Source organism: Sphaerodactylus townsendi, linkage group LG03 (assembly GCF_021028975.2).
Source record: "Sphaerodactylus townsendi isolate TG3544 linkage group LG03, MPM_Stown_v2.3, whole genome shotgun sequence".
NCBI lineage: Eukaryota > Metazoa > Chordata > Lepidosauria > Squamata > Sphaerodactylidae > Sphaerodactylus > Sphaerodactylus townsendi.
The window spans coordinates 41,934,829-41,960,935 of NC_059427.1; the positions used below are offsets into that span (position 1 = coordinate 41,934,829).

General features: G+C 42.7%; 1 protein-coding gene across 1 annotated transcript in view; it reads right to left on the minus strand.

Annotated features, from left to right (window-relative positions):
* Positions 1–1,399: 1,399 nt before the first annotated feature.
* The window catches only part of SUMF1 (sulfatase modifying factor 1), a 79,783-nt gene continuing 55,075 nt past the window's right edge, over positions 1,400–26,107 (minus strand). The window contains exons 8-9 of the mRNA XM_048488489.1: positions 11,527–11,586; positions 1,400–2,589 (exon numbers count right to left, since the gene is read on the minus strand). Coding sequence (XP_048344446.1) covers positions 2,473–2,589; positions 11,527–11,586 — 177 coding nt within the window. The 3' untranslated portion in view covers positions 1,400–2,472. The remainder of the gene's footprint in view (positions 2,590–11,526; positions 11,587–26,107) is intronic.

Sequence of the window (26,107 nt, forward strand, 5' to 3'; positions counted from 1 at the left end):
TTTGTAAAAATCACCGAAGTCTTACCAAAAAGTACACTGTGACAAATTGCTCAAGCACATGTTCCTAACGGAAATAATATACAGTTACTCTCAAGACTCTATCTCTCTCTGTCTGAAAATAAGAGACTCCAATTTCTTTTCTTTACACACAAGGAATTTAATCCCTCAGGCTAAACAGCCTGCTCCTTCCAGTGTCACAGGAAGTTAAGATGAAGGGCTCTGATGAGCTGCTCAGCCTGCAATACTGACAGAAAAAGAGGTACTCTCCAAACCAAAGCACATAAATAAATCTTGGTAGGTATTTATAGGGACCAAGTTAAAACATCTATTTTAAAGTGCTGCTTCTAGCCCAGAAAAAGCTCATTAAGCTTAAGGTCACTGAAATCAACTGAGATATTCACAATTCACAACCCTGACTCCTCCCCCCCACATCCGGCAGCAGCCACAGTCATGGAGTCCCAAGCAACTCAGGATACTAACTGCGGGTGCAGGTGGCGCAGCTTGCGCAGAGGCTGCACCATCCCCCAAATGCCTTACCATCCCCCTGCCCTGCGCAACAGCTCTAGAGTCATAGGGCAGGGGACGTGTCTCCTGGCCTGTGCGACGTGCCAGAAGCCAGGAGGGGATGGTAAGGCATTTGGGAAAGGGGGGAGTAATGGTGCCTTCCAGCCGCTGCTTTCAAAAAACCTCGCTCAGGCAGCGAGGTTCGAAAGCAGCAGCTTCGCGCCACTTGGGGGTGGCATGGCCGGTGCTGCTGCGATGCAGCAGCAGTGCCTGTGCGAACCCCTCCCCAGGGACACTGTTTTTAGCATCCCTGGGATGCTGTATTCCGCTCGTGCGGAAACAGCCGGAGAAAAAGATCTGGAGGGAACCCTAGGAAGCTAATATCTTGGCCTCCTGGGGCGCCAACTGTTGAACAGCCATCTCGTGTTGCCTGGCTGAGGGGAACAAATGCACTGTGCACAGTGGCATGCAGCTGCAGTGGAATGGGCTCACAGCTTCTCAGCCTGCCCCTCACGTGCTCAGTCAGGTTCCTGCATCCAGGCTGTGCAGGTGCTAAGCACCGTACTCACTGAGAGTCCATGGAACCGTCTTCCCTGCATCTAGGGACTTTGACACTTCATCTTGGATGCTGCATGGGATCAGGCATGCTAGTGGATAATCAGAACAGTGCTGCATTTCCCAAGGATGAAGAAGAAGAGTTTGGATTTATACCCCACCTTTCTCTCCTGTGAGGAGACTCAAGGTGGCTTACAAACTCCTTTCCCTTCCTCTCCCGACAACAGACATCTTGTGAGGTAGGTGGGGCTGAGAGTCTTCTGAAGAACTGTGACTAGCCCAAGGTCACCCAGCAGGAATGCAGGAGTGCGGAAACACATCTGGTTCACCAGATAAGCCTCTGCCACTTAGATGAGAAGTGGGGAATCAAGCCTGGTTCTCCAAATTAGAATCCACCTGCTCTTACCCACTACACAATGCTGGCTCTCAAGGAGCAGAGAAAGCACGAGAAGGCTCCACTAATCCTGCACCAGCCTGTCCCATCCATCATGGCATTGCTGCCTCACCACAACACCTGTATGTAATGCAGTTGCTGGGGATGCTGGTACAGTTGTAGGCACTGAAATCCAGCTACATCCTGTTTGTCGCTGCCACAGTTACACTGGGGCTGGCTGCTGCAGCATAGGCAACCTCCAGGATTGCTCTGTTTAGTTTTAGTTCATTATTAGATTTTTATCCCACCCTTTCCCTGCTGAAGCAGGGCTCAGGGCGGCTGTAAAAGTGGCTCATCTGCTTTGCAGGGACCATGATTGTCTTTTTATTTTTTTTCATGATTTTTCATATATGTAATTAAAAAAAGAGATATACTATGCCATAACTTCCTAAGACCTTCAGTAAAATCACCCTACACTTGTATGATTTTTATTGGATTCCACCCTGCAAACTGTCATCGTTTTGTTGAGTTTGTATAACAATTTCAATGTAATTAGAAGAAGAGTTGGTTTTTATACCTGGCTTTTCTCTACCATTAAGAAGCTTCACAGTCGCTTATTATTGCCTTCCCTTGCCCTCTCCATAACAGACACCTTGTGAGGCAGGTGGGGCTGAGAAAGTTCTGAAGAACTGTGACTAGCCGAAAGCCACCCCAGCAGGCTTCATGTGTAGGAGAGGGAAAACAAATCCAGTTCACCACATAAGAGTCCACCACTCATGGGATGGGAATGGGGAATCAAACCCAATTCTCTTAATTACTAAACCACACTGGCTCTTATGAAAGTTTGATTTCCTTATGCACAAACAGCCCATTTTCTTCAGAAAGATGTTACGGAAGGAAATTGCCAGCTGTTATTTGCAGAATCATTGCCCTCTCTTTAAAAAAAGTCTCCAGCATAAGACGTGCTTTTGATGTAAGCTGCATCCTCTCCCTTGGAGCACTCTCTGGTGAGATTTTTCATTCCTCTGCCACTGCCAGCTTTATTCCTTTAAATAGTCAGGCAAGGTGTCAGCAGCACAGCGGAACCCCAGGTTGGAAGCTGAGCTGTCAGGAGTATTTTGGCTTCGAGCTGCACATCGATACCTATAGCAATAGGACTGAAGAGAAGAATGGATTGTTACTACAGGTGTTTTATCAGAGAGTCCCCATTTGTGAGGTGAACATGCCATTATGGCTACCAAGTGGGGAGACATGGTATCAAAACACTGAACATTAGTATCCAAGGAAAGAACTTCTTAACTTTGACTTCAAGCTAAACCAGTAGTGTAACCGAAACAGCGTTACACCCAGGACTTGGAAGGATGGCAACTTTGCTTATGATTGAACTGAAAGATTTAGTAGGAATATAAAATGGAAAGTATCTTTTCTAACAAGGACACAAAGCAGTTTTTGGGAACACAGGATCAACGCAGGTCTGCTTTTCACACATCTCTTGGCATGTGGCCTGATATAACAAGTTACACCTTTAATATTCAGAAATCCTAGTGATAATGTCTTGCCACCTCTGCTGTGGCATCGGCGAGTATTTTCCTTTTCTTTCTTTTTCAGGCTTTTTCATACCCATTTTCTGATTTGATTCTGCCTCCCTAGCATTCGTTTCAACCTCCTTAGGAAGGCTGTCGTCACATTTGAGAACCAAGATAGTAGGAGAATGATAGGGTCTTTTTTACTACAGTGATAGCAGTTCCTTGTAATCTTAAACACATATGTGTGACACTATCTATGTGAGGCAGAGTGGTAGTAGCAGCGGCAGTCTGTTTACCGATTCAGTGATTCTTCTGGACATATGTCATTCCTCCCGGCTCCCTGTCATCTTAATTTAAAGACAGTCACTGACCCCTGACATCTGTAAACTGAGCTTTAATGCAGAAAGGAAATAGGGAAGGGCTTGTCTTCGCTGAGGGCTAATCTTGCCCACTGGGGAAAGTCAGCAGCAAGGGAGAATGGCGGGAATATACATCTTTGCTCTAGGATTTCTACATTACCAGATATTAGATATTGCTAGAATTATCCAGATATAACAAGAATGGATTGAAAGTGGCAGACCAGTATATTAATAAAATCCTCAGATACAAGACACAACACTTGAACGTTGCATCCAAAACCCAAAAACCCTTCTCAGCTGCCACTGCTACTACAGTTCTTGTTTCTTTCCTAAAACTTAAAAAAAAAATTCCTCAGAGCCTTCCTGTTCCTCTTGTCCTTGCCCCAGGCAAATTCTCAATCTATCCAACTCCAACTCATTTCACAATGCCTGCGAGCTGAATCTTTGGCCTTCACAGCAACAAGGTTGCTGCTTGCGTCCTTCTTTTCCCAACTCCCACTGTTCTTACTTTTAGCTCTTATTTTAATTCCACCTGACTAGAAGCTCTACGGCAACTCCTGTGTCTCTGTGCAGCTGACCAGGAGAATCCAGAGTTGAATCCAGCAAAGCATTTTGGGGGGAGGAGTATTTGCAAGGTCTTTCCCACTGAGTGCAAGTCACACTTTCAGCAGTATAAAATACCACCCTCTGTCCTCATATTGTGTTTAGGGAAGAGGGAATCCTATTTAGAAATAGGATTTCAGGGGGCATTTCAGACTGCTGCAGGAGCGGGGATCAGAGAAAGATGAGCTCTATGGGCAAGAGGACTTCCACCAACAGAAACACGGTGCTGGATCAAACGTGCTATTGGCGTGTTTGAAACTGAAAAGACAGCCAGGTGCCTTGCCTTGCCACAGCTCCAGCTTGGTCTCTGGCTTGAACAAAGGCAGAAAAATAAGCACAAATTAAACGTAAGCCTCCACATATAAAATGTCTCCTACTGTCATCCTTTTGCCTCAGGTGGCAGTGGGAGGCCTTGCAGTCAGTGAAAGTATCTTATTCATTTCCAGAAACTGCCATACAATGACTACAGCTCCCAGGAGTTATACCATTCCCGGTGGCATTTCCTACCAGGAATGTCAGGGACCATGAGAATTGCATCTCCCATGCTTTCTGGCAGGGCCTAACAAAGGCTTTAAATCAGATCCATCCCAGCTACTAGGAGGTTTTGTTTTTTTTTTTTGCTTTTTCAACCTAGTCACCATCTCTACAATATTTGCATTCCTGAATGACTTGCCAAGACAACTCAAAAACAGGAACTGGAGATGATCCTGCTAGTTGGTTGCAGCTGAATACCATTTTGTTGAGTTCCTTCACAGGTACTGAAGACCCAGGAGCGGTCACAGGTACAAGCCCTTGGGCATGAGCCAGAGGGCTCTTGTCCTACCCTGATGGGTGATAGCATAGAGCTGGGCAGAAGATCAGCCAGCAGAGACAGATAAGACCTGCTTGGCACTCGGAAGCCTTTCTCCCCTTCTCCTGTTCACTTCTGTTGTTTTTCCTACTATTAAGCAGCTTTGGTGAGAAAAGCAGAACAAATGGTTAATGCTTCAGTCCAGCTTTGTAGTCACCACAGGCTATGCATGTAACAGTGCAACTCCAACTGTTAGAAGTTTTCACAAGCAAGCTTCCATCCCTCTCAGTATTGCCCGAAAGAATACTGGTGATGTCCTGCAGAAAAGAGACCGTAGGAACACATGACCCCTATTCCAATTTGTAATGCTCAAAGCTATAAATGCAATCTGGCAGTTTGGTGTTTCTATGCTTGAAAATGAATGTTTCTTGTTCCAACCATCTACATCTTTACCAACAGTAGCCACGTGGTGACCATGACCAGTAATCTCAAGGGCACTGAATACATCAGCATTATCATCGGCCTACTCAACATGAAACCAGCATAACTCATGAAAGATAACAAATATTTTTTAAACCTTGACTACTGCTTATTGAGGAAAGCAGTTTCATTAGTTGTGGTTCTCATGCAGTCATCAAGCATACGTCACCTGATGCAGATTTGGTTGCATTTCATCTCTGTTCCTCACCTTTTTTTTGATGCTGCATAATAGTCATAAATATTATGATTGCTGCTTAATGTGTGAAGCCAATGTGTCAAACTACACAATGCAAAAAAATAACCTCCCTCCACCATAATGTGTAGTCAGGCAAGCAATTAGAACAAGATGCGTAAGAATTTTAACACTAATTCGTCCTCTTTTGAACGTTCTAGCTGACAGTAGCATTTGATATAAGCCCATAGCAGTTTCTCAACATCAAAAGTTGAAGAGGTACAGAGAGTTAATCAACACCAGCACGGCATGTTTTCATATCTATCCAGCCCCTGCTTGCAATAGCTAGCAAACTTACTTCAGTAATGGTAGGTGGGATCCAAAGGCACTGTTCCACTGGTGTAATGGTACTTACATCAGTGGCAGATGAGACAAGCAAAACTTTGCCAGTTCCCCCCTTCCACTGCAGACTGGCCATTTAGGATCCCATAGTATTTCTGAGGATCCCTTGGCCCCACTGAGTGGAATTTCGGAGGCCTCAGTATGGTACAGTGGGTGGGGGAAAGCAAAAAAGCTTTACTCCACAAGCTTCACCCTGTTCACAGTGATATGGATCCAGTCTGATGTTTCAGTTTGAGCTCACCAAACATGGTTGTCATCGCTGGACCACCACCTTTGCTCCATGTTGAACTGCCTGACTGCAGTACTTTGCAGTGTCAGTACTAATATAAATTGGTAATAGGGATAGCTAAATTGCAGAAGAGCAGGAAACCAATGCTGTAGTTTTTCCTCACTAACCTTGTCACATTTCTCAGGAGAGTAATATAGAACAACATGTTGGCAAAACTTGTATACTGCTAATTTATTCTACAAGTGTTCTCTGTTGCCTTGCGGCGGGGAGGGATCACTTACCAACATAACAACCGCTGACTTGGCAAGATCACTGTCAGAAATTCTTCTCCACATTTCTGCCCAGAAGACATTTTGAAGGCATATATTACTCATGCATAGTCACTAACTATTCAAGGTATGGAGCCACATTACTGATTCTGTGCTCTAACTGTATCTTGTTTTTCATCACCATGACAATTTGCTCTTCCATTTCACTGTCCTGCACTACAGTCGAAAAGAAACAAATGGAAGAAAATCCTGATAGCACTCTTGTGAATGGATTTTAATTTCACAGGCTGATGTTATGAAACTGAAATCAAAATCTGCATGGCTATTAGGACATTTCTACAGCGAAGGGTAAAAGCCATGTCATGAAAGGAGTGGAACTAGGTCAAGCAAAAAGACGGTACATACTTGGGAGATTTGTTTCCCTGTGCAGAAAAATATGACTACTTAAATCAAGCCAAAAAGGGAAGGAGACAACAACCTGGAAAATGATTTAGGAGATATACGTTGAAAGAAGCTGAGATTGAGTTAAAGGCATTTAAAAATAGGGAGATGACGTCTGCTTAAGCCTCTTAAGAATCCAGGAAAAAGAGGGCTGGGCATGTGGGAAATCTCCAAATTGTTCAGCCCACCATTCATCGCCAACAGTTCTTTACAGAGCTCCTGTTAACTTGGGGCCTCTAACATCAAACCTGGGTCAAGTGTACCTCATGGAAAGGCAGGGAAAGGAGCCACCCCACAGATAAAGTCCAGTGTCGACACCCTTGAAGACTCATCCCATGCATATTTTTGGTGGCTCCAGGGGGCTCCAGTATAAAGGAGGGTTGAAGGGAAGCCCTTTTCAAGAACTTGCTCTCTGTGCCATTATTTTTTGCCTCAAGCCTTGTTTTTTTATTCATTATTTTGAGACATAGATTTATACCCATGAACACTTAGGTTTTTATCTGCTGCGGAGTGGAGGGGGAGGGAGAGTTGTATCCCTCTTACTTGGGTGAAGCTAATATGAGCATTCCGACAAACTGCACCAAACCAAGTTCCAAAAATGTAACAAGTCAAGGAATGTCCTCAAGTCTGTGGACTTGCTTGCCATTTTTTGAAATTCTACTCTTACATCAACCATAGACTTATTAAACATAACTATCTCATTGCTTAAATAGAGTTTGTGACAAGTTCACCACAAGTGAGTTCTGGAACTGACCAGATTCTGTATGTTTTCTGCTCTTGATACCAGAGGCAACTTTTAACATCTTTATATATATAAAACATAAGCTATCTTTAGTAGAGTCTAAAATGGGTCATATTACTCATCTGTAAAGAAAACCATTATCCTATTGTTAATTTAATGAAACCTGCTAATTAATGTGTGACATTGATTTCACCCCAAGATAAAATCAGTCCATAACTTGTGAACTCGCCAGGGGAAATTAAGTTTTGTTACACAGAGTAATTCAGCAGTTGAAAGAACTTATGTATGTAACAAATAGTGTCTCCCACCAACCCGTAAAGAAAAAAAGTTATACCGTATATACTTGTGTATAAGTCGACCCGCGTATAAGTTGAGACACCTAATTTTATCACAAAAAACTGGGAAAACTTATTGACTCGTGTATAAGTCGAGGGTGAGAAATGCAGCAGCTACTGGTAAATTTCAAAAATAAAAATAGATACCAATAAAATTACATTAGGGAGCCCTTTGGGAGATCAGGCGGTATAGAAATTGAATTAATAATAATAATAATAATTAATTATTATTATTATTATTATTATTATTATTATTATTATTATTATTAATTGAGGCATCAGTAGGTTAAATGTTTTTGAATATTTATTTCAAAGAAAAAGAGTAAACTAGCTCTGTAAGTGAAAAAGAGGGTCAACAAAACCAATATGGTCTCAATGATAACGTTAAAAGTACAAAAACCTTAGCTCTACCAGCAACCAAGTTAAAACACAAGAGTTAAAATCCCTCAAAACTGGATTTTTGGTCAGGGGAGGAATGTTTATGTAAGCAGTACTAACATTTCAGAGTATCTTTAGGAGACCCTCCTGATGATACCAGCCAGGTTTGGTGAAGTTTGGTTCAGGGGGTCCAAAGTTATGGACCCTCAAAGGTGTAGCCCCATCTACTATTAGCTCCCATTGGAAACCTAACCCTAACTTTGGACCCCCTAAACCAAACATCACCAAACCTGGCTGGTATCAGCAACAGATTATCCTGATGACACCACCCAGGTTTGGTGAAGTTTGGTTCAAGGGGTCCAAGGTATGGACCCTCAACATGTAGCCCATCTACTATTAGCTTTCATTGGAAATAATGGGGGATTCCCTTTGGGAATCCATAGCTTTGGACCCCCTAAACCAAAAATCACCAAACGTGGGTGGTATCATCAGGAGAGTCTCTTGAAAAATCCCTAAAATTTTGGTGGTGCTAGCCTAAAAACTGCGCCCCCTGGTGGCCAACAAGGTAAAAACCTTAAAATGTTTTTTGAAATACACCTCACTTGTGTATAAGTCGAGGGGGGCTTTTTCAGCACAAAAAAGTGCTGAAAAACTCAACTTATATGCAAGTATATACGGTAATATTAATTTTTAAATAGAATAAATGAGGGACAATGTTTTGCTTGCACAGATAATTTTACCTTAATTTTGCATTGTATTCCAGAATTTAATATTGTTATAGATTGTTTTTATATTTGTATTTATTTGATGTTGATGTACACCGCCCTGAGCCCTCCGGGGGAGGGCGGTTTAAAAATGGAATGAAATAAATAAATAAATAAATATTACAATAGGGAAAAGCCAGTGGACCTTAAAGGGTCACAACGGTATGATCTGGATTTCAAATCAGATATTAATTGCTAATTTTTTTTCTTTTTTAAAGAAGACATTCCAATGCCCTTTACAATATCTCAGAATTTTTAAAATATTTTATGTGAGAGCAATAAGTGTATTCATGTAATGCTTCCCTGCTCCTTGATCAACAGGACTCAAAGCAGCTTACATCATTAAAACCAGTTAAAATACAAAGTGCCCTGACCTGGATAGATCAGGCTAGCCTGATCTTGTCAGATCTCAGAACTAAGCAGGGTTGACCCTGGCAAATGTTTGTATGGGAGACCATTAAGGAGTAGCAGGGTCATGGCATAGAGGCAGGCAATGGCAAACCACATCTGAACCTCTCTTGCCTTGAAACCCCCACGGGGTCAGCTGTGACATGATTGGGGGGGGGGGGATAGGTGCCTTTTTGTCTATATTTGCTACAAGTCATACTTTAGCTCAGCCCCAAGAGAAATGAAGCTTAACTGAGATTATTAGAGATGTTGCAATCCTGAACTGATAGTGTTGTGACTTAGAAAATGTTCATTCTTGCCTACTAAACCTGTCAAACAGTCTGGAAAGAGTGCCTTAAAAACAATGAAAAAGGAGCTCTGATCAGGCTACCCTTCTGATTAAAACAGAAATGAAACATCCAGGTTTTAGATGGGAAATACTCTGAGGTCAATAAAGGTTTCTCTTTAGCTGCACAGTTCTTATAGTACACATTCTTCTGTCACTTATATAGCTGTTATATATACATGCACACACACACACACACAGAGAGAGAGAGAGAGAGAGAGAGAGAGAGAGAGAGAGAGAGATCACAACTTGATTTCTTTGCTTTATTTTGTTTTATTTATCTTTTAGTTGGCTGCTGGCTCTATGGGAACTTATTTCTCATGAAGTCTCAGACTTCCAGGATGGCACCAGGCCTCCCCACCTTAGTGAGAAGAAAATCATCAGGAAACTGAAAGGAACTGACTCAGCTTCCAGCTGGAAACTACAGTGATAGCTTATGTATCTTCTGGATAGGCAATCACAGTCTCAGTTTCCCTTATTTCTAAGTCCTGTCATCCCAATGGCTGCAACAACAAACCACCTCATAATTGGTCATTAAAATTTTGTAAGCCACAGAAGGTCCTCTTGGGTTTCCTCAAGTGCAGAGGTGCTGTGAGTGAACACACACAGCTGCCTCATTCAACACTGTTGCCTTTTCATATCAGTCACTGCACTACTAGTCTCTCGATTGGCTGCTTAGACCAACCTGTTTGCCTACCCAGTTCTGTTTGTGTTTGGTTATATCAGGAAACTTTGATTTAAGAAATCTGATCAGTGCAATTGGTACCTTCCTGTGCGTTTAGCACACACAAAAGATGTACAACTTATCAGGGATCAGTTTATTTTCCTCTATTATGCTTCTGCTTCACTGTGGCATCAGTTAACAGTCTGGCCACTCTCCTAACCATTTTATCTGTCCACCATGGTAATTACAGGAGTAACAGCCCCACCCATAGCTTTGGGCGGCCACCCCGCACCACACTGCCCTGCCACTTCTGAAAAGGTTTCTTAGTGGCACTTCTGCTGAGAAGCTCCATTGCCCCACATGGGACTCCCAGCCACTGGCAAAAGGTGGTGACTGGCCAGGAGGAAATGACTACTGCCTGGTCCTCCCCCAACCCACCATACTATGACACCAGCAGCCCTAGGATGCTGGCATGATGTCTAGTGCTGTGTTCTGGCATCGGATGAGGATGGCGGCACGGGTGTGCTGGCAGGATCACCCTACCGCTGGTTAAGTGCCCCAGGGGAGGGTAAAGTGGATCTCCCCTCCCCTTTGGATTGTACTCTTAGTGTCACCAAACGAGCCGTTGCTTTACTTGCTCTTGTACAGGCACCAATAGTTTCTCTCTTTGATTTAGGAAAGCACTTTAGAACAGGAGCTCATAAACGATATTACAAAATGTCAGCAGTTGTGAGCAAAGAGAGATTGTCAAGTTCCTTTCTTTTACAGTTTATAAAAGTGGGACAGTTAAATTGCCATCATGCTAAAAGTAGCAGACAAGTGATACTTTATTTCAGCACATGTTAATGGGAACTTAATTGACCAGCCCATGAAGTACATTTCAATGTATTCATCCCAAAACACTTCTGAAATTACTGACAACAGAGATAAGCCACTTATAGCAAATTCCAGGGGGGGGGGGGAGAGGGAGGGAGGGAGGGAGGGAGGGAGAGAGAGAGAGAGAGAGGGGGGGGCAACAGGCAGGCACCCTTCTATCATGCCAGGATCAGCTTCTATTCCTGAAGGGACATCTCAAATTATCACTTATGTTTCCAGTTTTTACTAGTTTTTGTAAAACTTTTTGACAGGATACTTGTGTACATAAAATACATGATAAAGACAGACTGATCAGTGCCTCTGAGATTACAGAGAGGTCTTTCAACATTACCTTGTGGCACATGTAAGATCCACCTTTCTTCACTCTGTCAGTCCCTATCGAGGGCCCTTTCTGTGGATGGAAGGACATGAATTTTTTTTAAAAAAATTATTCAATTTGTACCCAGCCCTTCCCCGGCAAAGCCAGGTTCAGGGCAATCACGATAATACAGTCAACAATCACAAAATCACTTTTAGTTAAATATAAAATCCCTTCAATTAAAATCTAGGAGTTTGTTCCTTCTTTCCATCAAGGTATGATGCCAACAAAGTTCTCCAGATTACTATTTTTCATTGATGTAATTCGGAATCAATCATTTGGGAAGCGTACAAGAATCGTGGATGGAAAAGTGGGGGAGCTACAACCCTCAAACTGCAGCTGATTTCTAAACAAAAAAACCCCCTTGAAAATAATTACATTGTGGGAGACTTGGAAGACAGTCCATGTAATTGCTGAGCTTCAGTACAACAGTGAATACTTCAGCTTCTAATTGCTGCTTTCTTCCATCAAGATGGTAGTGTGCTATTTTGGTTGCCCTAAAGGACCATATAATGTGCTGCTAAGAGCTTGGTGACAAGAATGAAATTGTGATGATGTGCTGGAAAATGTACTGAAATCAGTAGAATGGTGTCCACTTTGGGGTTTTGGTCACTAGGCTGGAAATGCAAAATTTTAGACTGATGAAAAGCCATGTCACGCCTGCGGGGAATTTATTCAGTGCTGAAATCCACTCTAATTTTGGATTTGGTGACAGGCAGATCTCTATAATGATGCATTGACAGCAGAATACTGCTTGGGGAGCTAAGCAAAATGTAGATCTCATATTCCTTCATGTTCACGCATAATTAAAGAGGCTCAAATAAACTACTTTCATTAAACACAGGGGCTATGGGCCAGTTTCCATGACATCTTAAATGCTTGAGATGTACACAGTAGGTATTTAGAAAATTCTCCACATTCACTGAAAAAACAGCAATTTAGGAATAATTGCACCAGCTACTAGAGACATTTCCAGATGGGGACACCCACAGCCACACACACCCACAGAGTGACCAGAGCAGCATTAGATGTGGGGAGGAAATGATGATCCCACCTAGACAGAAATCTAGGACTGGAGCAACCCAATGCTTGTCTTTGAAATAGTAACACTGTGGGGTCATGATTCTCTTAGGACCATGGCACAAGGGAGGGGGCGCACCAACACAGAGCAACATACAGGCATCAGATGAAATTTCCTCTTCCCTACAGCAGGGTCTCAAGTCAAATCACATTTGGGCTTGCAGGTCCCAATATCACATCAAATCAGGCCCAGCTCATATCTGAAAATCTATTTTGGAGTCCCCAATCGAACAATAAGTAACAGTTGAATGCCCGTTTTGTTAATGTAAGTGACTGGTTAAATCATCATAGTTAGGTCAAAGTTCAACTTATGAATAAATTGTTGCCAATTGTTTTTGCTAGTTGTTCACTACTGTAGTTTTAAAGTTTTCTGTGGTCAACCACACTGAAGCCTTGTATTAGACAAAGAACAGGGCCCAAATATTGTCATCAGTGAAGTAATAAATGAGGAGTCTTCTACAAGATGAGGTAACAGAAAACACAGCATTTCCAGAAATGCAGATGTACATTCCTACGTAAACTGCTTTTAAAGCAGGCAGAAACTTGATTCCAAGTGGTTTCAGGAATCATTTATCTTTTGTCCAGTAAATTGGGAAGAAAGAACCATTGCAGGCCTCTCACACCCTTGACTGCTCTCTTGGGGTTAACCATTAATCAGTGTCCTGGGAAGAAATCTCCAGCACAGTTTCTAATGGACGAGACACCTCAGTCCTGAAAGTGCAATACCGAGAAAAGCATTTCATCTTTTAAGCCGGATATTTGCCAAGTGCAAACACTGCCAGACTTGGAGCTGTAATTTAACAATGATTCCTGGTTAAGCAACAGTAGCTGAGCAAAAATTAGGTAATTGAGCAAAACCTAGCAATGGAGTTTCATGAGACAATTACAGTAAAGCCATTCTTCATGGTGGCCATCACCACATCTTGGGCAGGAAACACCATAAGTTAATAAATTTTTATCCCACCCTTACTCCAAAGAGCTCAGAGTTACACACAGTTTCCCTCCTCCTCCATTTTATCCTCAAAACCACCACCCCCCTTAAGTACGTTCGATCAAGAGCAAGCTAATCTCTACATGAGAACCTCAACCTTGATTTCCTTAGTGCTAGTCAAGAACTTTAAGCACTTGCGAAGTTGATGGAGAAGTACTTTTTTTTGTGTCACCTGAATCTATTGGCAAACAATATCCTGGGGTGACCCCACATTCTAGAGTTATCAAAAAATAAATCCTGTCACATGCATACTTTTAGGAAGTTCTGTATTTTCTTTTGTAAACTAAAAATCCCCAAACACGGTAAATTTGACTCACAGGGAAGCTGCTTCAAACTCTCAATAATTTGTGTTACCCCTTTTAACTGCATAGATTTTTGAAATGGAGTGTATACAATATTCCAAATGTGGCTATGTCAAAGATTTATACAAAGGCATTGTAATACTAACCACTGTATTCTTGATTGAGAGTATCTCTATGCCTAGGAAAGAAACGGTAGAATATACATACCCTAGTAGTGGAGGGTTCTTAGAGATGTCTAGAAAAGCCATGCATGTATGGCTGTTCATCTTTTATCTTTTAATCAACAACTGCAAATGTGGTCCAGTAAGAGTGTAAGGTTCAGACAGAGGAGTTTCTGATGCTACATGTCGTCCTCAAGCTCTGTAGCTGAACCTTGAACACATAACCTTGGCATTTCCATTACAAAGTGCCATAGACAAAAGTCTCTCAATAATGCCCATGAAAGGTATCAGCCTACTTGCTTAAACTTCACATAGCCTGAACAGGAACCATGTGCCTACACTGCATAAAAAACAACAACCAAAGATTCAGAAATCGATATGCATCTTCACTATATTCCAATAGTGGAAAAGTCCGCCTCTTAATTAAGAAGTAATGAGTAAACTGTATTCCATTTCTACAAAAGGTTTTCCTTGGTGGCTGCACAACTGATGTCCCTGCTTATAAAAATGATCACCTTCATTATTTAACCACAGATCCAATTAGCTGGATATTTTTTTTCCTATTAAGCCCCTCAGATTAATTACGCAAGTATAGTTCAAGTTAAAAGAACAGAGAGATTTGGGCTGAAAAGGAGGAATTAAATTGAAATGCAGATTGAAAAGCAGGATTAGTAGGCAGAGCTACATTATTGGATCACTTGAGCTATAACCTCCCAGGCCACCCACTGTCTTACGCAACATTATTCCCTTAATGGAATCCCTTTCAAATATAAATATTATTTCATTAGGCCTGGGGGAATTCTCTACGAAGCAGAAAAACTGCACAATGGAATAATTTCTTCCGCTTGCCAGACAGCTTTTTCCCACCCTAGCGGTGCTCTTGCTATTTTTTTTCTCATCTTTATGACTACTATTTCTGCCATATTGTATAAGCAGACCTTTAGGATCTACCCTAATGAAGAGTTAAAATCTTGAAGACAGATTTTAGATTCAAGTGGCTAATCATTAAGGGGGAAAAGGAACTCCAGACACAAAGATCAATGTGTAGAAGCAAACAACAGAATGAGATGAGCTGGATCCTAACTATTGCTCTTATTTGAGATTGACAGTAGAGAAAGGACAGCGAAAAATGCCACCTTGACCCTCACTACAGCTCAACTCTCTCAGCCCCACCTACCTCACAAGGTGTCTGTTCTGGGAGAGGAAGGAAAAGGAGTTTGTAAGCTGCTTTGGGACTCCTTAAAGGTTGAGAAAAGTGGGATATACAAACCCCTTCCTCTTCCTTCTTATTCTTCAATGAAGATCTGTACTACTCCTCAAGGGAAATGGACATTTAGGGTTAGATCCAAAGTTCCAAATCCATTAATGAAAAGCACTTCCATCAGGAGAACAGAATTATTCAGCCTCCTTCCTTCTTCAGCCCACTGAGCTTTTGAAAGATGAGCTCTTCAGGAGCAGTAAGCATAAGCATAAGCATAAGCATTTTATTGTCATTGTGCATGCACAACGAAATTTACAGCAGCATTCCTCGATGCACACAATTTCAGACTCATACATCATCATCCTCCACCCATCCCTACACAGCCCCAAATACATCAATATGAAGCAGCGGAGTTTAGCATAGCCACAGCTCTAGAGTAGAAGCTGTCTCTAAACCTCTTTGTCCTAGTTCTGAGGGAGAAGTCCCTGTCATCGCCTCCCGCCAGGATGGTAGCAAAGCTTAAAAGAGAGTGTGCTGGATGAGACGGGTCCCTCAGGAATGATTTTGGGCTTTATTTAGGCTTCGGTGCATTATAGATTTCCTTCCAAGGAGGGGAGAGGGCAGCCGATAATCCTTTGTGCAGTGGTGATCACCCTTTGGAGCGCCTTCCTATTCGCCACTGTGCAACTGGAGAACCATACACAGATGCAGTAGGTTAGGACACTCTCTATAGCACAGCGGTAAAAGGACACCCAGGAGTTTTTCCATCCAGTTGTTGCTTCCTTAAAGAGTCTCAGATAGTACAGTCTTTGCTGGGCTTTCTTTAACCAACCGCTGCAGTCTGTACTCCCCAGGTCAAATCCTCTTTAATTCATAACGCCCAGAAATTTAAAACGAAATTAGCCACCCGGCTCGCCACTTGATCTCCATTTTATAGTCATAGGGCTGAATTTCCTGAAGCCCTATTCCCTTCTATAGTCCACTATGAGCTCCTTTTGTCTTGTTAGTGTTAAGAAACCAGGTTATTTTCCCCTGCACCATGAGAGCAGTCGGTCCACTTCATTCCGATAGGGCAGGACCTCATCCCCTCCAGATGATGAGCCCCTACCACCGTTGTGTCATCAGCAAATTTGATAATGGTGTTACATATGATAGACAGGAGTACAATCTATATGTATAATAGGGTGAACAGTAAAGGACTCAACACACAGCCCTGTGATGCGTTCCCAGATATTTAGAGTAAGAACTGGAGGAAACCCGATTTCCCAGTCCTAACCCTCTCTGAGGAACGCCCAGACAAGAAGTGTCCCTAATCCACAAACAGATTGGAATGTGAGAGTCCAAGGTCCACAAGTTTTGTCACCAGTCTTTGTGGCGTAGATTGTATTAAATGCGGAACTAAAGTCCAGCTAGAGCGATTCTGCATCATAATTCCCCTCTTGCTGTCTCCAGATAAGCGTCAAAGCTGTGGAGGGAGGCTAATGGCTTAATGGTATCCTCCAGTAGAATCTATTAGTCCTGGATATGAACTTGGATAAGTTTATCAAATGTATCTGGAAGGCAAAAGGAACTAATATGCCCTATGGACCAGTTTTTCAAAACACTTCATGATGATGATGGGGGTGAGTGCCACTTGGTCTATAATCCTGAAGATCTGTCAGCAGAGGAAATCTCTTTGGTAGTGGAACAATGGTGGAAGCTTTCAAACAAGCATGGAATGGTGGGACTGGGATAAAGATGCGCATTAAAAGATCCTGCAGTATAAAAACACCAGCCAGTTGGTTAGCGCCATTCCTTTAACACCCTAATCGACCGGCCCCTAATACCATCCGGTCCAGCTGAGCCTTCCTTGGATTCACAGCCCTACAAAACCTTGCCTCACCTCATGTTCCTCCACAGTGAGGTGTGAGCTGCAATTCACCCTAGTGGCTGTGTGCTGTCATCTCCTTCTGATAGACCTGTTTCAAAGCGGGCAAAAAGTGATTTAAAGCTCCTCTCTGCCAGAGAAGAAGAATCCCCATCTACAGAGATGTCATTGGATTTGGTTTATGATTGGTAATTTGTTGAATCCCCTGCCACACCTGCTCTTCATGTTGTTATTATTAAAATAATCTTCAAATTTTTTCTCTTAGTAACTCATCTTGAAAAGCTTGTCGAATGCCTCTCTTGAGACTGGCTCTCGGGCCAAGCACTATACCCTTCCTTGCCTCATCACCAGATCTGAAAGCTTAATATTTCTGTCATGCAAAAGTCAGCTGAACCTCCCTTTGTCATCCATAGGGTTTATGAGTTGGAGTAAATCCGGATCGCGGCTTATCCACAGTAAGAGTGTCTGTGCAGTAGGTGATATAACTCCGTGAACAAAGCAGTGGTGGTATACTCCTCCAGATCTGGCTGGTAGAAAACATCCAAATTTGTTGTCTCAAATCAATTTTGAAGTAGTTTAGAGGCATCATCAGGCCAGGATTTTACAGTCTTTATTACAGGCAACACCCGGCTCCCAAGTGGAATATATGCTGGTGCCAGAAACAAGTGACAAATGGTCTGACTGGACCCAAGTGTGGTAATTGTATCATCACCCTTGTAGGCATCCTTAATGTTGGTATACAGCTTTATCCAATGTATTGGATCACTCTAGTGGGGCACCCTAACATGCTGGTAAGAGTTTAGGGAGCACTGTTTAAATTAGTATGATTAAAGTCTCCTCCTATAATGAGCACAGCATCAGGATGCTTTTTCTGCTGGTTTTCAACAATGTTATACAGAGAGCTCAAAGCTATGCGCAGCATTAGCATCAGGTGGAATGTATACCGCGAATGATGTGATAACCACACTAAACCCCCCGTGGCAGATATATGGGTCTTCATCTAATAGTCATACTTTCCAATTCCCTTGAGCAGTGACCCCCTGTGATGCTTGCATTAGTGCAACCAGCTCTTATTCACATAGAGGCTTAAACCCCCTCCTTTCTGCTTCTCTCCTAGAATCTTTACTGCTTCTGTCCTGCCGGAAAGAAGTGAAACCAGGTAGTTCAAACTGCCGCATTCGAGAACTTGTGAGTGACGCCAGGTTTCTGTAATTAATAAAACACAGCTGTTCTTGCCAAAACCTGCTCTTCAGCAGTCTGTAGCCTTATAATTCATCCATTTTGTTGATAAGAGATCGCGTGCATTAGTAAGAAAAATGCTTGGAAGTGCAGACTTGAAACTACACTCTTCCCAGCTTAGTAAAAAACAATTCAGCCCGGCACCCTCTCTTCCTCCTTCTATCCCGCCTTCCGCTCTCAATCCTTTCTACCAGGAATGGTGATCCAGGGTGCCCCAGGGGTCCTAGCTGCCTCTGCCGGTATATTGTGAAGACATATGAAATCTTCGGTAATAGCCATATTTCACATTTCCAGTCCAATTTGTATTAAAGACTCTGTCGAACTATAAAAACTTCTTTGCTCCATCGTAGCATGTTTAAGAAGCCTACAAAAACACAGCAACAAAACACAAAACACAAAACATCCACACACTACATCGAGGGAAAGCAACCAGTCAGCCGCGAAGTTTCTCAGCGCCAGCCATCCCTTCCTGGGGACCGGGAAGCTAAAACCTAATGGCTTGAGTTGAAGAGAGTTGAGACGCTAACGGAGAGGAGAGGGGGGGGAGGCTTGGAGACGTTGCCGAGGCCTTGAGGGAACCTCCGATGAAACCGGGACTCGCTTGCCGCTCCTCAGTTTGAAATTCCTGCGCCTCCCGGCTACTATGACTCACGGCTCTGTGGAGCGCTGCACCCTCCCAAGTTTTGGGAAAATGGAGAAGGCCGCCGTCTCTCCCAAGCGCGCCTCTCCCGCGCCTGCCGTCTCGCCACAACCCGACCCACAGATGAGCCTTGCCTTTTTTACTTGAGTTTAGAAGCCCTCCAGTTTAGAAGTTTTCGAGCCCCAAAAAAGGAGGAGAACGGCAAACTCCAACTCTCCAACTCTCCGCCGCTTGCGGAGCGTCTTCCCCCACCGGAAACTTGAAGAGATCAGTGTGCTGCAGTGGATGAGGAGAATAAAGTTCCTTTCTGATGATGCAAGCACTTTAGTCAGGATTCAACCCTTACTTTGTTTTGATACCTAGTAGCTATTCCATTTTTATACTGTATAACATTCTTGTGTTGTGCCATCAATGTGCAGCGGTATCCACAAGGAAGTGCACTGCCTAAAAGTGAAATCTGCAAGTGAAGAATAGATTCCCATAAGCATCTGGGTTTTTCCTCCCAAAGTTTTTCCTTAAATATTAATGACAAGAGTCCTTATTGGTGTTTCTTGTACATGGCTGCCAATTATGAACCCGTTACTGTATAAATCCAAATAAAAATAAATAAAACACAGTGAACTAAAATGGATCCAGTTAGCCATCCCATTCAATCCACAGCTCTAAACATGTAATTTGCTGCCTTTAATGTAGCCACAATTGAGCACCACCAGAGCCTTGGCATGAAAATAGATTTTCACTGTTGTTCCAGTAGATCTGTACATATCCTTGAATGCCAGATGGGCTTCATATAGCAGTTTCTCACAACCGAACTTGTAAATTAACCAGCCCCTTGTAAAAAAAAAAATTCCACCAACAGAAAGTTTGACAGAGTTTTTTTTTAGATAAACACAACTTTAAAGGGATCTGCCTTGCTTTTAAAAAAAGGCTGGTCATGGTGAATTAACCAAGTTACACACAGGGAGCTGCTGAAACAAAATGGAAAGTTAAACAGGAAGGACACGAAGTGCTGATCCAAACAGGCAACAGCCTCCCAAGAATATAGACTGAAGAAACCAATTCAATTTGCTTCTCCCCCAAACGAATTAGAACAGATAATCTGTCATCATTTGCAGCCAGACCTCTTTACTGTTTGTGATATTTAGATCCTGTTCTACCCTGCAGGCTCCTGACCGCTTTAAGGATATTTTAAAAAATACATAACACAGCAGAATGAAATGTACAGAAAGAATGGCAGAACTCCAGCTGAGACTCATATTCCCCAGCAAACTCCCGGGCAGTATAGGCCAGCCCAAATGGGAATTACTCTTACTGCTTCTGGAAGAACGTCAGGCTTCTGGAAGAACGTCAGGCCCAAGAGAAGCAACCTCCACAAGCACGGAGTGATGGTTAAAAACATCTTATCAAATCCTTTGGAATTAGAATAAACAGATGGCCCTGTTTAGAGGGTCATCTACCTCAGTTTTATAAAACATAAATAGAACATAGGAACAAAGCAGCTCGAGTCCCCTACCCAATGCTTCAATGCATAATGTAACAAAAACCAGTGTGGCTGAAAGGATGTCACACTAAAACAAAGAACCTAGATAAAACTGCTTGGATGAAAAATAAACTTGCCCAAAATAATCAATTTGCCACTGCTTTATCCAGATTAGTATTGTCTGCTCTGACTGGCAGCACTTCTCTAGGACATACTACTGAACAACGTCCCCTCCAAAAAGGACAGGCACAGTATGCGCATCAGAAGCAACAAAATGATAATTCTGGGCCCAAATCCTGCACAAAACTGAAACAGCTAGTGAGAGGACAGCTGTGATGATCAATATAAGAAGTTTGGGTGCTGTGTGGTTTCCAGGCTGTATGGCCGTGTTCTAGCAGCATTCTCTCCTGACATTTCGCTTGCATCTGTGGCTGGCATCTTCAGAGGAATCTCTGAAGATGCCAGCCACAGATACAGGCGAAACGTCAGGAGAGAATGCTGCTAGTACACGGCCATACAGCCCGGAAACCACACAGCACCCACGTGATTCCAGCCGTGAAAGCCTTCGACAATACAATATAAGAAGTCATCACACCATGGATCAAAGGCTCAGCGGTAGGGATAGACAGAATAGAGCAGACTGCCAATTATCAAAGCAGCTGCAACGGATTTGGCCCCCAAACTGATCTATTTACACAGCTTATAGTGGACCTTTTCCTCAAGGGAGATAACAGTGTAAGTCAATACACTGTAACAGTGTAAGTCAATACAATACAGTCAGCAGGATATCACACCTGAACAATGCATTTGATTTCTCTCCTTCTCACCTAAAGATAAATCCTAGCTAAGTACTATTACATGATCTTGAAAGGAAACTGAAGTTTTGTATAATTTTTTTAAATGTAAGGCAAGGAGATATATGACAACAAGCTTTCATCAAGAGAAGCAGCTAAGAGCAGCCCAGTTTTGGGGTATAACAGCTAGTAGAGACCGTGCCAGGAGTTGCATCCTTCCATTTACAAAAAGGAAAGTCTGCCTGCATTAGTAGACGGGGGAGAGGGTCAGATACAAAGACACCAGAATATATTGTCTTGTGGCAGACATTAGGTTGTATATAGTCAGGTTTTCCACTCAAACTCTACAAACTCCTCTCTGCACTACAATCCCCAACTTCTGTCCATGCAGGTCCCATGGTCCCCACATGAAGTTGCCCAATACTGAATCAGACATTTGGGCCAACCGGGTCAGTACTGTCTACTCCGACTGGAAGTGGCTCTTCAGTTCTCTGGTAGAAATCTTTTCACATCACTACTACCTGATCCTTTCAAGGGGAGACTCTGGGGGTTCAACCTGGGACCCTCTACATACAAAGCAGATGTTCTACCATGGAGCCATAGCCCAGCTCCATAGTATAAACTTTTTGGTGTTCAAAAGGGACTCCCTCATTCCCTTTTTCACCAGGCTAGATACAATCCTGTATGTGTATGTGTTCAAGTCAAGTAAACTGTGAGAACCTGAAAGTCCATCAAGAAATCATGGTACTCAGTTAGGGTTGTGAGTGTTATGTGCAGAGCACCATGTTCCTGTCCTTCCATTGGTAACCTAAGATAGGAAGAACTTAGCTCCCCAGCCAGACAGTATGGAAAAACAACACAGAACAACTTCAAAACACAATTTTTTTTCTTAAGGAAGCGCTAACCACAGCAGAAGACATATGGCCTTTGAAGCAGACTGGCAATTTTTTTTCAAGCAGTGACATAGTATGTGGAAATTACCTATCTAACTACCTTTCTGTCCAGAATGGAGTTCACTAATAGATACTCTTTTTATTAGATTAGAAACTACAACTGACTCCGACTTTCTTTTGTGTAAGCTTGCCGCACATTGGGATCCATCACACGCACGCACACGAGGTAAGGTGTCTGCTGTGCTGTTTAAGCCACCCGTTGTACTCTGCTAACTAAGAAAGGAATAATCTCCAATTACCAGGAGCTCTTATTCCCAATAGGTTATGGGCCCAGTCTTTAGCCCTGTGCAACTTTTTTTTCTTTTTACTTTGGTGGCTGAGATCCCAGCCATGCTTTTTAAACTGTGTGTGCGTGTGATGGATCCCAATGTGCAGCAAGCTTACACAAAAGAAAGTTGGAGTCTGTTGAAGTTTTTAATCTAATAAAAAGAGTATTTATTAGTGAACTCCATTCTGGATAGAAAGGTAGATAGATAGGTTCACTATGCTGTCCTAATCTAGCTGGATGGGGATGGATGCACGGAGCATCCATCCTTCCTCTAGGCATCGTAGGAGAAAGATGGAGAGGGGTCAAGGAAGAAGCCACAAGGAAGGAAGTCCCTGAGAGTATCAGTCTAACATCAAAGGGATAGAACCAGCATGACAGAGTAAAGGTGTCAATTCCTAGGTCCCTATCTAGCCACTGGCTCTCTAGTAAAAACCCCTCTGTAGGTCGAGGCAGGAAACACCGTAACAGTGTAAAATCCTTCTCTTCCAACAGAAATAAACATAGAGAAGGAAAGAAGAAGAAGCCTAATGCTAGAAGCTGGACCATTAAGTCCCAGGAAGAGAAGCCTATCATTGGTTCACTGGGTATATTTAGTGTATAAGTGGGACTGCTACCAGATAGAACCATGATGAGGGGGGGGGGCTCTGTCTTAAGACAGTGATGTCTCTATCCATTCTGCCAACCCTTTGGGGTGCCTAGCAGTGCAGTGCCAAAATGGGGAACACATTCTCTACATTGGATAAGTGTACCCAAAAGAAAACAGTAAAAACCTATCTGGACGTGCCCTTGCCCACATTCGCCATGCAAAGCACCTATCTCACATCCATCCTGAAGGAATTAAGAGAGCACAATGACCCTGCCCTGGGGAGTATTCCCATCTTAAGCCCTGGACTATACACCTCTGCAGAAAGAAGGTACGTGTTAATGTATTTTCCCCAAGTGTTCCTGCCCATTGTTGTATTAACCCAATACTTCTTCCTCTGACAAATCCCTCTAAGGACTTCTTCATTTGCATTTGTCATTGTTCTAAACTATAATTCAGTGGTGGTGAACCTTTGGCACTGCCATGCTGGCAGGGGCTGATAGGAATTGCCTCAACACATTAGATTAAATACTCAACCATTAAGGTTGATCTCTGTCTCTTGTCTTTTTCCAGAAAGGCAGTACTCTTCTTTGTCCTGGAAAATTAAGGGCCACCCTGCATAATCCTGAGGGTCCCTTGTTCCCTATAAGAAGCCCCCTCTCCTAGTAGCCCTTGTTCAATATCTCTGGACACCTCTCAGTCTGTCAATGCTGTTCCACAATGTGTTGTTCTTCTACCAGATCTAAGCATGAGCCACTCAGCCCTGTTCATCGGACCATTCCACTCTAAGATCAGGTGACTAAAACCCTTACTCCCCAATTTCCTCCTCTATTCCAGACATATCCACTTAACACTGTTTATACCTTAGGACTGTTTATGTGTTCTGCTGTTTTGATTATTGTATGCTTGTTATCCCTTAACAAAATTGTTAAATTTTATTTGCAGTCCTGCAGAATCTCTTGCAAAAGCTGATTTCTGTGAACCAAGATTCCGAGTTTGCCCTGTCATTTGGTAAGCCAAGAGTCTGTTCTCACTGATTCCCCACTCTAAAAGGGAAAGACTCCCACCATTTCAGGTAACAGGCTAGGCTGTTGCCTTTGCTGGGTGATTGCAGGGCTGCTTCTATCTACCCACGTCCCTTCCTTTGGATATTATAATACCTTCATTCTATCTCTTAATTCCCTCCCTCCAGAACCTGGACGCAGAAGGAAAAAGTATTTTGGCCAAAAGGTGGGAAGATGAACTGCCAACCTTTTCTATAATCCTAAAGAAATCACTGCAGATTCAGTAAATAAGAAACTCTGAGAAACTCTAGGTAAAACAATCCATGTTATAGCATAATAAGAACTTGTTTAACAAGTGCTTGTTCAAACACTGAAACAGCCTACATCTGTTAATACTTATGAAGTGCACCAAGACACTGATGTACAACTTTTACATGTACACAAAATGGAAGGCTCTGACTTCCTGTGACACCACAGATCTAAATTTGCCTGCTGAAAGACACACAGTTTTGCCCAGCAACTACACATTGCCATCGTTACGACAAGCCAAAGAGCTCATTTATTATCCTCACGCTTGGATGCTTCTCTTCAAGCAGATAAGATACAATTGACAAAACAGGAGCTGGGCAGCAGTTCCTCCTTTCTCCCCCACATGTTGCACGCATGAACCACTCCATCAGCAATGACCGCCTAGCAGAGGAGAAGGCAGTTAAGGGTGAGGAACAGGGCAATAAGATGGGGGGCGGGGGCAGGATGGGACAGGGGAGAAGCCTTCAAAAGTGAAAGAGATTACCTGATTTCCACTAAATTTCTGAGGATACAGAATATCGAGGTGAATATTTCCAGAGGTAGGCCAGCAACATTTTTTTCACAAGTACAAACAGTAAAAATTCAGCTTTTCAACTCAAGTCTGACTGCATCCAAGCTCCGAAACAGAACATTTTTTTTAAAAAAAAAGCACCCTGAGTATAGTAGTTTGATTATATCAGTGTTGTTCTCACGTTGTTTGGAGCATTTGACTTTACTGTTCCAGAAGAATAGTGTTTTGGAGGTTGGAAGATAAAGCACTTAACAAAACAAGTGCTGACTGCACTTTGAGTCAATAGATAATTAAATATCCCCAGACTATTGTGATCTGCAGGATCTTCATATTCAGTAGATGCGGAGGGTTGTTCTCAAACCTTTTTAAAGCACATTATTTGTTGGTAGATGGTATAGTTTGGTGCCTAACAGTGCAACCCCAAGCAGGTACACTCAGAAGTAAATCCTACCAGCACAAAAAAAACCTTTGAAATCTCTACAGAATTGCTAAGCATTACTACCACCTCTGGGTATCCCAATTCTAGCCTTAACATCAATCAGCAAGCAAAGGACAGGGTGGCCCCAATGAAAGGAAAACCACTGGTGGCCATCTTGAAACATTTAATGTTCATTCTCTACTATGGGCATTTATAGCCCAGATGTGGCAGAGAGCTTGAGCCTTCAGGCTTGTGGTTTTTCTCCCATATTATTATTATTATTATTATTATTATTATTATTATTATTATTATTATTATTATTATTATTATTATTATTATTATTATAATACAAAACAGTTACACACAGCAAGCAAGATCAATATGCTGGATTTTGTATTACATCACACGTCGGACACTTCCCAAGCATCTAGGACTGTGTGATGTATCGACGAATAATGCATGCAGAGCCGAGTAGGGTGGCCTTTTGCAGCTGACATATGGTGATTTTGTCAGCGCCAATTGTTTTTAAGTGCCGTTCAAGATCTTTAGGCACTGCACCCAGTGTGCCGATCACCACTGGGACCACCTTTACTGGTTTGTGCCAGAGTCTTTGTAGTTCAATCCTTAAATCCTCGTATCGTGTAAGTTTTTTCCAGTTGCTTCTCATCAATCCTGCTGTCACCAGGAATTGCAACATCAACTATCCACACTTTCTTTTTTTCCACAATCGTGAGGTCAGGAGTATTGTGCTAC